We start from the raw sequence: 13,395 nt of genomic DNA, 5'->3' as shown, positions 1-13,395 counted from the left end.
CATCTGGGCATACCCGTCCCACTCAGGGTGACAAATGCAAAAAGAAAAATTGATGGAAAGAATGCAGAACAATGTCATATATTCACCTCAGTACAGAGATCTGGGCTTAAATCCATCGGGTTTTTTTTGCTCCCCATGCCATTCCAATTTGAACCCAGCCATATGCCAAATCAGTCTTGACCCTGCACCCAATTGGAACAGTCCAGCCCGAACTGCCAGGCCAGGTCCTCCCTGGACTGGAGACAAGCATCCTAGGACTGGTTTCAGGGTTTCGCCCCTCATCAACCAGGATAGCTTAACTCCGGGCTGTGGTTCAGGTTGTACCACAGTGTGGCTTCCACATCCCTCTACCAATACCCAATTTCTTACACTAGCCTACTGCCTCGTCCCCACCTCCAGTACACCACACGCATGCACGGACTGTGACATTGTGGGACGTCTATTTGCAGAGGTAAAGGATCTTGGTCTCATTAAACATAACGTTTGTGTATAACACATTGATGACGTTGTGGACGGTGAAGAGGAGCAGCCTGTTTATGAGGGTCTCTGATGGTGATGGTTTGTGTTCATTATTAACTAGTATTGCAGTTGTTTTTCCTTATCTGTTTCAGATTGATTTAGTTTGACAGGTGAGAGCATCTTTATGTATGCCGGTGCATTAAGATCATAGCTAACATAACAATCACATTTTTTTTTATTTTATGTCCAAGGCCATAATCAATACAAGACTATGTCAGGGAAGAAAATAAAAAACTAAGAACGAGTGGAGACAGTGTATGGTTCTTTTCACGGATACTTTGCTACTAGTGGTCTACTGCAGGGAATAGGGCACTTAACTGTATTGACTCTGGCTGATTTCGATAAATGTTTTCAGAACAACACAAATAATGCAAATATTTCGATGTCAGTGGGTTTGTCGGTTGTCATGGTTATCTGATAAATGTACAATCGTTTTCACAACTATTAATTGAGCGCATCCTGTCCTATGGGGGATCTATCAGCTTTTGCAGTTAGCTCTACAACCAATATTCACCCACCAGCCACTGAATGATCAAATGGAGGGTGATGTCTAAGCTGCTGACTTTGGAATGTACACTCTGACACCAACTTCGGCCCAGGCCTGAATATCATGTGATTCTATCAAATTCCTTAACCTCTCTGTACGTACGATTGTAAATATGTGAAGTGTAATGTGCAAAAACATGTAGCTCCTCCCTTGATGACCATGATTGTGGTTTGTTTAATCAACACCTCTATTAATCTACAGTGCTTTTTTCAACAAATGGGTCAGGGATATATAAACAGCAAAACACCCATAGTTATTTAACAGAGCTTGGACTGCTCTATGTACTTTGTGTATTATCAGGGCTTCTAGAATTATGTTATTCTGTGTCGCAGCGGTTTCCGCATAGTTGTGGATTCATAGCAATTGCCACATAATCCACAGTCAGATGCATTATTTGCATACTACAACCAAAAGAGATTGGGTTTCTAGCGCCAACGGATCAAAACTAAATGCCACACCATAGCATTTGCAAAGGTCAGCTGCATTCTTTTTAGTTGCTGCTTGGAGTATTTGTGTGTTCAAATTGTACTAATCAGGTGAATTTTTTGCCCTGGCCTAGTGATGTGTGTTAAAATGACAGAACAGACAAATAATACTCCCCAAAATGTGCCACATTACATCAAATAATTTGCCTTTTCTTGCAGCTAAAAATGTAGTCAACACTTCCGCATATTTTGCTCCTACCTTGCCACATATTTCCATTTGCCTTTCATTTTATGTACTTTACTAACCAGAAGTAGTCTATGCTTCAAACTCAATGTGCTGATATTTGAGGATGTATTCAAAGATTATTTTTTCAACATTTTTGCAAAGTCTGCAGCCTTGAAAACATCTGGTGACAATTTCTCATCAATGAACAGGAACTCGATGGCCCCATAAAACAATGTACTTTACAGACTCGACAATTTTTGTCCGCTCAATCAAACGCACCACAACTCAAGAATGGGAAAATATGTCCTCTGATTGCCAACCCTGCTATATCTGGCAGAGAATCCAGCTGACCCGTTACATATGGTTTCTGCCGGATACAGATGCCGTGGGTCTGTGGGTATTTACAAGAGCAATTGTTTTGGTTAAATGAAAGCACATTCACTAACACGTTGCCCACCCCCCAAGGCACAGTCCATTTGAGCACAGATATGATCAGCCTTTATGAAATCCCTGTAGCTCTGCTGTGAATGCTCTGTTCTTCTGGCCCCCACCTCTTTCCCCAGTCTCCCATTCGTCCTTCACACATATGAAAGCACATTCTCTGCGAGCAGAAAGAGCCCGAGAGCTGTTGTCATTCAAGGAGACGCTCGCGCTGCTGAAGTACACGGGGATTCTGTTGTTCTGCCCGCGCGCGCACAATAACTTCCGGGGGGTTCCTCTTTTCCAGCAACGGAGATTGTAACGTGAGAAACACACTGGCAACCAGTGAAGCGGAAAAGAAGGACAACAACTCCCAGATCTTTCCCAGTCACGTGTATTAAATGTATATCAGCGACAACGAGGTGACTGTCAACGAATGACATAAAAAAAAACAGAAGACGGGAAAGTAATGGAGTATCGATACATGATTTTTTTTATTTTTTTTTAACAGTACGAATACCTTTTCTCCAATAGTATTATAATGAACGGGAGAAGACCAGCGTCCTGTCCGGGGTCACGCTGCTTACCTGATCACAATGGCTTGTCCAGTCTCCTCTGCACTCGGATACACTTTGTCCCAAATGACTTTAATGTTCTGCTTGTCCTGCTCTGTGACCTGATCCATGGCGCGCGCGACGGGGGGACTCTGCTTCAGTCTTTCGAGGTTTCCAGCACACAGGGCGCTACCGCGACCCTTTCCCCTTGGTGGAAGCTAAAATTACAGATGAGCTGTGTGTGCATAGACAGCTGTAAGTACTTAGAGAGAAACCACTCCTTCGATAGGAGTGGTCTCCCCCGCCTCTGAGGCGGAAAGCACCATTCACATGGTCTATTATGAATTCAGGTGTAACGAGGGTGCAGTGCCAAGAATCGGAGTGAGAGACACCGCTGTGGAGAACGCACAACAATCAACAAACCTAATTTATGAGCGTTTGGGCTGCCTATGTTTAGTGACCGTTCAAATGCAAACTTGGAAAGTGCACACAGCTCACCAGGGCTTGTTATTGTGCCCTGTGGCCGGTGGATTAGCAGTTGTGCGGGGTGCAGCATTCTTTTGCCAGGTCACACAAAGCAGCCTTATTTGCGAGCGCTTCTTGCAAGAGAAGTCTAAAGCATCAGAGAGAGAGCTTCATTGTGAACATACAAACAAGAGGCAGGGTATATAACATTTGTGGAAGGGGCGAGGGAGGCGGGGGGAGATCAAATACAGTCTTGGAGAGAGCCAGCCATTGACCTGCTTTGCTCCAAAACTCTACCACCCTTCAAAAGATGTACATCAGGGTACAAATATAAAGAAAACATATGATAACGACTGTAAATAGCGTATTTTTCAAACGTTCTGTGTCTAAATTAAGTATATATACGATGATGTCTATAACATTTATGGAATGTAATAATATTTTTTAAACATGAAACACTCAATAATACTCCCATGCCCTGAAGACTTTGCTGCGAGTTAGCCACAATATGCCAGTTTGTAATGATCTCTAATTCTTTAGCCTAAAATGTTATTAAATGTAAAGCAAGATTATTTTATATTAACCATATATAAGTGAGGGTTTTGTAGAGCACAAATCTTGCACTGAATTACCCAGTGTACTTTCAGACTGCATAGTTAAGGAAATTGATACACACTGAGCTAAAGCAATGGGCCATAGACCACACACGGAAGGAAGTCGGACTTGAGTACAGGGTTGATTAGTATGATTTAAAGGTATGCTTTTCTGTTTGGAATGTCTCCTCAGACACTGAAGATCAAACACAACCACAGAGCATGCCTGTCTGAAGATAACAGAACATGCCTGTCTGAAATCATGCCGCACTTCGCAATCATCCATAGCATACTATAACTATAGAGCAAACTCTGTAGAGGTTCAGAGACCTCATTGTTTTTGTTAATTATTTACTTGCAGTCATTGAGATCTTGAGCCTCTCTAAAATCGTTCTTTTTGTCAAGTCAGCCAAACCAGCTGTAATATTAGCATAAAATAGCATCTCCTGCCTTTCCTCACTCTGCTAGCTCATCTAGCTTGACAAGCAGAACAATTTTAAGAGAGGCTTATCACCTCAAAGAAATTAGGGGGGCATTGCTTGACGCCCAAGGAAGATGGAGGCACTCGTGTTACTCTTGGTGAGTTGGGAGAGGACTTCACGACAGGGTACTGATGTAGCAAGGTTTCACACGTAAAGAACTTGCTCGGATTCAATCCTCTTGAATAACGTAATAATGTAACCAACATGTTTTGTGAATACTAATAAATACATTACTCAACATATTTTTCATCTAGGGGAAGCTTTTAAATGTGCATTACTAACCAGTATCCTGAGTGTCTAAAAATGGCTGCTGAAAACACAGGATTATTCTGCGCATGCGTCTACTGCATCTACGTAGTATGATGTCCTTTGCTTGGTGGGAATTCTTTGCAGCTGCGCAGTAGTATTTAAGATGGCCGCTTGACTCTCACATGCTAATGCAAATTCTGTGCTGAAACTAAATCTTGTTTATTCTACTAAACTGCTAATGCTATAATATAATATAATAAAGGGAATAGAGTAGGAATAAGTGGTATACAGTGCATTCATTTATTTTCGTATTCTAATATGTTTTTCTTTGACTTTATTATTAGTTCGTATTTGGGCCCGGAGGGTGGATGAAATCTCCATCTTGGAAATGATGCGCACCCGCATGAAATTATGACCGCCTGCGAGAAATGACTTTGAAAGCTTATCAAATACAGTATGAAGCAGAAGACGCGCCTGGGAACTTCACCTCTTGACCCGAAAAGAGGAAGAGACTGAAACAAATGTTATATACAATGTAGATGAAATTATAGAAAATACGGGTTAAAAGCATGGGAAATTGAAATTAAGGGGAGGGAACATAGAACAATAAAACCTAAGGAAATGACATTACATTAGTATGCTGTGATGACCTCTTCCCATCCTATTGTCAAATCAGGAGTTAGCAATACACGAATATTGAAACATTGGGGGGGTGATACATACACTGAGAATAGTATAACTAAGGTAGGCTCAGTCAGTTAGATTATCCGACTTGTCACAGACCTGTCACTGTCCCAACACTACAGCTGAAGAAGGCGGATGCCACGTAGGGAGGTCAGAGGGCTAATCAAGCACTTTGAGAGAAGAACCGAGAGAGACGGAAGGAGAAGAATCGATCCATGTGGAAGGGAGAAGAATCGTGGGGAATAGTACCAGAGAGGGGTGCGACGCTGGTGTTGCACTTAGAAGAGGTCACCTGTCTTGTGCTGCACCTGTCCTGAACTATTGGCTCCTGACTATTCGGGAGCTCCCTTTCCAGCTCTTGGCCAGGGGTTGGTCCTCACACCATTCTAGGTAAATATAAATGTGTGGTATGTCCTTGAACTGTTTTTCCTTTTCCACCCTTCTCAGGCATCAACAGTATTAGATTTACTAAGTTTTCATATGCGTATTTTACTTGATCATAATTTTCTTGAAGTTGGTGTTTGACATGTATTGGTATTTGACTCACAAAATTTAAGCATAGATGAAGATTTTAAAACTCCCCTGAGTCTGTGATTATTCAGATTAAAAAGTAAATGTCATTTCTACCTATTCTGCTACAACCTGATCCAATTGACCAGAGGAAACTTAGTAATTAGTGAATGAAGTTTTGTAAGTTATGGTATAACGTGAATACATTATAAGGTTAAATAATCCTGATTGTCAGCTGTAATTATCAGCTTAAGTATGAGTGTTTAAGGGCCCTGGTGAGAATGGTAGTTTTGTGTAACCTAAGCAGGTAAGTATTGTGCTGCATCAGTTCCAGTCGCCTCATTTCCGCTTACCAACATAATAACAGGCAATGAGGGGACATCACATAGAGCAACTCCATGCTGTTCTCTGTACTGTGAGGCATTTGCATCTTGTTTTTTTCTAATGTGACGTCTCCCTCACGCCACCTGCCATTTTCTTGGCTGCAGTGGCATTGCGCTCCTGAAATCACAGGCGCTCTGGACACAGTGCACACAGTTCTTGGCTTCTTTCTTTTTGCAGTACAGTGCATCCATGTGAGTCAACCTCTGCATTATGCTATTTCCGCCTTTTTGTCCTGACATTTTGTTGCAGATGACTCCTATCCATGTACGCTTCAGCATACCCCCTTTTCCTTACTTTAAGGTGGCATTTTCTTTTTCTCAAGCATTTCCAGGTGACATGTATGCTTTATAGCCAATGCTTGTTTCAGGATTGATATTTTTCTTTATTTCCACAACTTTACAGGTAGAGTGAAAAGTTTAAAAACAATTTCTAAGCGCTCCTCTGATTCCTCACCAAACTTTACCTCACATTTTCCTCGCATTTACCAAGTGTAAAGATGGAGGACTTTAGTTCTGTGGCACCTCTGGTTTGCCTTCCAAACTGACACCACAGGTCTGTTCACCCAGCCTGGGTAAGGTGGTGTAATCACCCCTTACTTAGATATAGTATACCTATATCTATATAAATATAGACACATATTAACCTATAAGTCACTCCTATGGCAGGCCTTGACAATCCTGGATGCAGAGTGCTTGGTTTTGTGTGAGAGGGTGCCCTAGCATGAGCTGAGCCCCTCTGCAGCTTTCGGAACCATCTCCTTATAGCTGTTCTATGATATAGCCATACCATATATTCCTTAGTGCATTATAATCCTCGCGGTTAATGCTAACTTTGGTTTGGGTTTAACAAAACATGTCGTCTAAGGTGTCAAACACTTTGGAATACTAGCCCCCCCCCCCGCCAGTCCTGGCAGCAGGGGTAGCATTCCACCCTTCTAGAGGGAGAAGACATATAGTTACTAGTTTACCCGGTTAAAGTTACACAGAGCCTCAGCATCACAAAATGGATGCTGCTGCCACAGACACGAGTCTGCACTCCTGCTGCTGGATGAAACTCCGGCAGGGGAGGCCTGGACAATAGGTTTCCTGTCCAGGGAGGTGCTGGCACCTCCCCAGACAGGCTCTTAGTGTATTGGGGCAGGGAGGGCTGCATTCAGTGAATGCTTTCCAGACACAGAATGGGGCACACAAGGTGCTCCATGCATTTCCCAGTTAAAACCGGTTGCTGGGAAGCTCAGCCCCAGCTCTGGCGTGAAAAAGGACAAAGGGGAAGGGGTGTAACCACCCCCACCCCAGGTCCACCCATAGGAGGTACCTTAGAGTTAGTCCAACCTCTAAACTTACAATAAGTATATAACACCTGTCCCTAGGAATTTATATTACCCTGGACGAAACTCTGCAACATATATCTTGCACATGCAACATTCCATATCGACTGGAAGACTGAAGAAATCTCCCTTGTGGTCAAGGAGTGACCACCCTGTTCAAACAGGCACCAAAAGCATCTTTGCCAGTCTGCATTTTCGAGGCTCCCGCCGGACCCTGAAGAATATGTGACACAGAAGATAGACTTCCAGACATCACTGATCCCAACCTTCGCTCACAGCAAAGCTGAGACCTGTGGCGGACACGAGAGGCGTGGGACTGGAACTCCGAGACATCCTGCATTTTGCCACCTGCATCGACTTCCTGAGGTATCCTGAAGTTGTGCATTAGGGTGCTTGAAGCCCCAGACCTGAACACCATTTGCACCGAAGCACAGAGGCCTACACTCCACGAGTATCCCGTGGGCCTGCTTTGTGCATTTCCGCTTGATGCGTCTTTGCGGTTCCTAGTCTGTTGGCTAGGTAGCCCCCAAGAAAACAATCCTTTGTTTCAACTTGCTTTCCTGGTTGCTCCAGGCTTGCTTCGTCCTCCATGCAAAGGAGAAGTTCCACAGACCTTGCTGGTCTGCACCAAAGCCATTCTTGACATACTGCGTGGGTTACGTTTGCTAAGGCTTGTTGGGCCCAATTCAGATACCGACATCGCAGTCAACTAGATTCCTTGTGGGACAGCTCGAATTCAGCTCCTGGTTGTCGTCGACACCTCCTGGTCCTCATGGCTGAAGAGACAAACTTCACCTTTTCACCTGAAATCACCCGACATCTGGTGGCATCTTTCTATCGCCGCCCTGGTCACTGGCTAGTGGCCGAGACTCTGTCTCCTCTGCTTTCAGGTTCTTCACATCTCTGATCCACTCTTGGATCCATCCGGACACTTTTCCTCTGGTCGCCTGCAGCACTTCTTCCCACCTAATCGACGACAAAACCAGACACGAAAAGAAACCTATGCACCCGGCTTCCCTGGGTGAGGTAACACGAGTACTCCGGTGCTCCCTTGGGTATTGACTCTCCAAGTGTCCTAGTCTAAAAGAGTTCCCTCGCAGTTCACCTCCTTGTACCCTTTTTCTTTAAAATTGTAACTTGTTCGTTTCCCATAGAAAGTCAATGGTAACCCGTGGCTGTGTTTAGACACTGCACGCGTCTCCCATGGGCCGCCTACTTCCTAACCTTTGGTATGTCCTGAGTAGCCCCAGCGATTCCACAGGCCCCAGGCCTGCCTTCTATTCCTCACGTGGTTCTTATACCACTATTTTAGTATATGGTTTGTGAGGCCCCTAGGGCATATCGTATACTGTGCAACGTATCGTATGCTAATTAAGTTCCTTGTATTGTACTTTTACCTCTGACCTCATAAAGAGTGCAAAGGGGTTGTGTTTAGAATAAATGCATATGTATTTGATATATACCTTGTGTGGTGTGCTTTCATTTGGTACTCAAGAGATAATAATTGGTAAAACAACTGGCTTAATTCGCTCTCTGAAGTCTTAGCCTGAAGACTGCTCGCCATTGCTACCCCTAGGATAGCTTTCTATTAAGGTTGACTTTACAACCACCATCAATAAGGGTCGCTTAGACTGGTGCAAGGTGCCCACTAGAACTAGTGGACATCATATGCCAGTCTAACTTCTCACATTGGTGTGCAGCGGATGGGATAAGAGCTTGCATTGTTTTACCAAATAGTCTTGAAAATATAATTTGAAAAATCACATGAAGGTACCTGTAGGTACATATGAATCAAGACTTATAATACATAAGTTCTACTGAACTTAGCAGTTGTAGGTGGTAAGGGCTTAGCAAACCCTGACTACAACTTCTAGAGAGGTTCTAGTACGAAACAAGTAGTGTGGGTAGGTGCACACACCACACCTCACTAGTCATGGCTTTAAGGGCAGGAGGTAGTGCCTCTCTGCAAGATGTCAGCAAGCAGCAGACAACTAAATATGACCCATTCACTTTTGAGAGGATTGTGTGCTATAAGAAAATTAAAGCAATGACAGAGTCCAACCAACCAACACCTCATAGATATCCTGGTGGCAGATGACTTAGTGAAAGCATACGATCCAGATACCCTAGGTAGTGAGGAGGGGGCCACCCCTCATCTGAGGAGGATCCAAGTGGGGCACCCCACCAGGACTCTGAGGATGAAGAGGATGCAGACCAGGAACTGGTTGAAGATCCAGACCTGGGAGAGATAGGACTATCTGGAGATGTAGATGGCCAGAGTGGACCTTCATTCATCCCCACAGGTAGGCCTACTGGAGTACCTAGAAGACAGAGATCTTACTCAGGTGAATCTCACCATTTTAGTTCATCAATAGGGTCCTCTGCCTCATCTCACAGGAGGAGAACATCCCCTGAGAGAAGAGAGCATTAAGCTAGAATGAAAGAAGTCAAGCTTAGGATCCAGAGGCATCAGGTTGCCCTGGAGAAAGAGACCCTGGCTCTTGTAAGAGAGAGAAAATTATGTGGGATAGAGCCCACTGGTGGCAGCATAATCCCTAGTGGTAGGGATAGGTCTTATGACCATAGAAACCTAAACAAGATTGTCCCTCCCTATCAGATTGGGGATGACATCCACAGGTGGATAACTGCTTTGGAGAGGCCTGCAAAGTACAGCAGGTACCCCAGAGTCAGTGGGCAGCAATCTTGTGGCTCTCCTTTGCAGACAAAGGAAGAGAGAACCGCCTCACTGTTAGAGAAGAGGATGCTGACAACTACAATGTCCTGAAGAGTGCTCTAATAGATGGGTTTGGCCTAATCACTGAGCAGTATAGGTTGCTGTTCAGAGATACCCCGAAGAGACAGACTCAGGACTGGACAGATTTTGTAGATTGTGCTGCTAAGGCTCTGGGATGCTGCTTACTGAGCAGTAAAGTAAGTGACTATACAGGATTGTATAACCTTATAACGAGAGAACAGATTGTTAATAATTGTCAGATAATTGTCGTCGGAGCTCCTAAACGCCGGTGGGAAGCGGCAGCGAATCCCAGCAGTGCGGTGGGTTTCGTAGGGAAACGTGATCAGCTGACACGAAGACCCTGACAGGAGGTGTGCGGCTATGTTGCAACTTCGCCATCTCGAGGTGTTGAACTGAAAAACACCATGGAATGAGTGAAAGGATGAACCCCTGTAAGCCCTGATGAAGTTGCGAAACAAGACAGCAACCAAACATGTTGGCAATTCAATATTAGGTTGGGTACAACAGAAACCAATTTTAGTTTGAGAGGTTTGCAGCCCAGAATACAAGTCAAAGTGGCCAGCAAGCTTCTCAATTTTAGAGGTGCAAACTACACTTTTGATTTTTCACTAGGGGTGTTTGTGTTGATGTGTGTACAAGCGGGAGTTATTATTTGTGTGTCCTGAATAGTGAAATTATCTGTTGATTTCACTTCCTTTTCTTTTCTCTTCCTTTCACGAGTGAGAGAGAGTCACCAATGATGATAAGTGGGTAAACTGGTAATCACTAGCCAGTAACCCCTTGTGGTGGTTCTTCCGTGAGGTGCTCTCTCTCTCTCTCCCCACATTTTTTCATTATATAAAATGTGGGGTTTGTAGGTGGCAGTTGACGTGTGGTCTTTCATTTTATGAATTTGACACTGTAACATATATGAATAAATAAAATTCATATAAATAGGGAATGAAAGAAAATTGACTATCCCAAGATGTCACGTTTATAACGAAAGATGTGTCCTGAAGGAGGAGTCTCTTGTTGTTTATATAATAATTGTCAGAACCAGTTATTGCATCAACACCTGGTTGGCTCTGATTTGACCTCTCCACAAGAATTGGGTAAGAGGGCAGACAAATGGGTCAGAACCAGGGTGAAGCAGAAGGTACAGTACCAAGTTGGTGACCAGAAGAAGCAAGACCAAAAGGGTGGGGAGAAAGCAAAAGACCAGAAGTCTTCGCAAGGTCCCCAAAAAGATTCTAATGGTGGGGGTTCCCAATATTCCAAAAAGAAAGAAGGCCAAAAGAAACCCTGGTGCAAAGTTTATAAAAGTAATACTCACTGGACCAGTGATTGCACCAAAAAGGAGACAGCTACAGCCACCATTGCCCCTAAGGGAACTGTTCCCCCTAGTTCAGCTCCAAGTAGTGGTTCTCAACAGAAAAGTGTAGTAGGGTTAACCCTGGGAACTGAGATGGACTCTGGCCTAGTCAGAGTACCAACTCAAGCTGTTTTGATCTGTTATCGAGACATGGATATGTCCTTCCCTGTGAGACCCAATAACTTGAGCAAGTACAGACAAACTACTTTAGTCAATGAAAAAGAGGCTCAGGTCTACAGGGACACAGGGGCTAGTGTCACCATGGTGATACCTGAATTTGTGGACCCTGGACATATCATACTAGGTGAAACTTACCCAGTGACTAATGCTAGCAATGTCACTACCACACACAGTATGGCAGTTGTTATTTTCTCCTGGGGAGGGGCAACTTGCCTTAAGAAGGTTGTTGTTAGTTCAGACCACCCTATAGAATGTTTGCTTGGCAATGACCTAGAGCCTTCAGCCTGGTGTGAAGTGGAGTTTAGGACACATGCAGAAATGTTGGGCATATCAGCACATGGTCTTGCTGTGACTAGGTCACAGGTCAAAAATTGCAACACTGAACAGGCACTGGATTCTGGAATAATGGACCCGTTGCCTACCAGGGAAAGGAGCAGTAGGGTTAAGGCTGTGCCTTTCCCCCTGCCTCAGGATGAGGATCAGCCTTCTGAGGAAGCTGATTGTGAGCCTGAAGAAGGAACTATCCTAGAAGAGCTTGAGCCTGATCAGGTTGAGTTTCTTGGGACAGGGGGACCTTCCAGGGCAGATCTGAGGCAGGTGCAGTTGGAGTGCCCTTCTATTGAACCCCTCAGACAGCAAGCAGCTGCTGAGGCTGCAGGGAATGCTAGTGCAACCCATAAGGTTTACTGGGATGAAGGGCTCCTGTATTATGAGGGTAGAGACCCCAAGCCTGGTGCTTCCAGGAGGTTGGTCATATCTTTGGCATTCAGGGTTTCGTTTTGACACTAGCCCATGATATTCCCCTTGCGGGACATCTTGGCCAGAATAAAACATGGGACGGGCGTGTTCCACATTTTCACTGGCCCCACATGTCAGAAGACACCAAGTAGTTTTGTCGCTCCTGTGTAACCTGCCAAGCCTGTGGCAAAGCAGGGAGCACTACAAAGCCCCCCCTTAATACCACTACCTGTGGTGGGGATGCCCTTTGAAAGAGTTGGGATAGACATTGTTGGACCAATGGATCCCCAAACAGCCTCTGGGCACAGGTTTATTCTTGTGGTAGTGGATCATGCCACCAGATACCCAGAAGCTATTCCACTTAGGACCACTACAGCACCTGTTGTGGCAAGAGCCCTTTTGGGAGTTTTCTCAAGAGTGGGTTTCCATAGGGAGGATGTATCAGATAGAGGTGCACACTTCATGTCTAGTTACTTGACTGCAATGTGGAAGGAGTGTGAAGTGAACTATAAGTTCACCACACCCTATCACCCACAGTGGAATGGTCTAGTCGAGAGGTTCAACAAGACCTTAAAGGGTATGATTAAGGGTCTCCCAGAAAAGCTCAGGCGGAGATGGTAAATCCTGCTACCCTGCCTTTTGTTTGCTTACAGAGATGTCCCACAGAAGGGGGTTGGCTACAGCCCTTTTGAACTTTTGTTTGGGCATCCTGTAAGAGGACCCCTTTGTCTGGTGAAAGAAGGATGGGAGTTACCTCCCAAACTTCCCAAGTAAGACATTGTGGACTATGTACTTGGTCTCCGCTCCCGGATGGCTGAGTATATGAAAAAGGCATCCAAAAACATTGAGGCAAGTCAGGAATTGCAAAAGGTCTGGCATGACCAAAAAGCTGTACTGACCATTTACCAGCCAGGACAGAAAGTGTGGGTGTAGAAGCCTGTGGCCCCAGCAGCTCTCCAAGACAAGTGGAGTGGACCCCACACTAT

At 44.6% G+C, this 13,395-nt stretch overlaps 1 protein-coding gene across 2 annotated transcripts in view; it reads right to left on the bottom strand.

The window, feature by feature from the left end:
* LOC144784386 (cytoglobin-2-like) overlaps positions 1-2,924 on the bottom strand; it is a 367,691-nt gene extending 364,767 nt beyond the window's left edge. The window contains exon 1 of one of the 2 annotated variants that reach the window (XM_078663117.1): positions 2,725-2,924. In XM_078663117.1, coding sequence (XP_078519243.1) covers positions 2,725-2,822 — 98 coding nt within the window. In that variant the 5' untranslated portion in view covers positions 2,823-2,924. The remainder of the gene's footprint in view (positions 1-2,724) is intronic. The other variant, XM_078663118.1, reaches the window with a different exon arrangement.
* Between the last annotated feature and the right edge of the window lie 10,471 nt (positions 2,925-13,395).

Source organism: Lissotriton helveticus, chromosome 10 (genome assembly GCF_964261635.1).
Source record: "Lissotriton helveticus chromosome 10, aLisHel1.1, whole genome shotgun sequence".
In the NCBI taxonomy this organism is placed as follows: Eukaryota; Metazoa; Chordata; class Amphibia; order Caudata; family Salamandridae; genus Lissotriton; species Lissotriton helveticus.
This window is presented reverse-complemented; position numbering and strand designations above follow the sequence as displayed.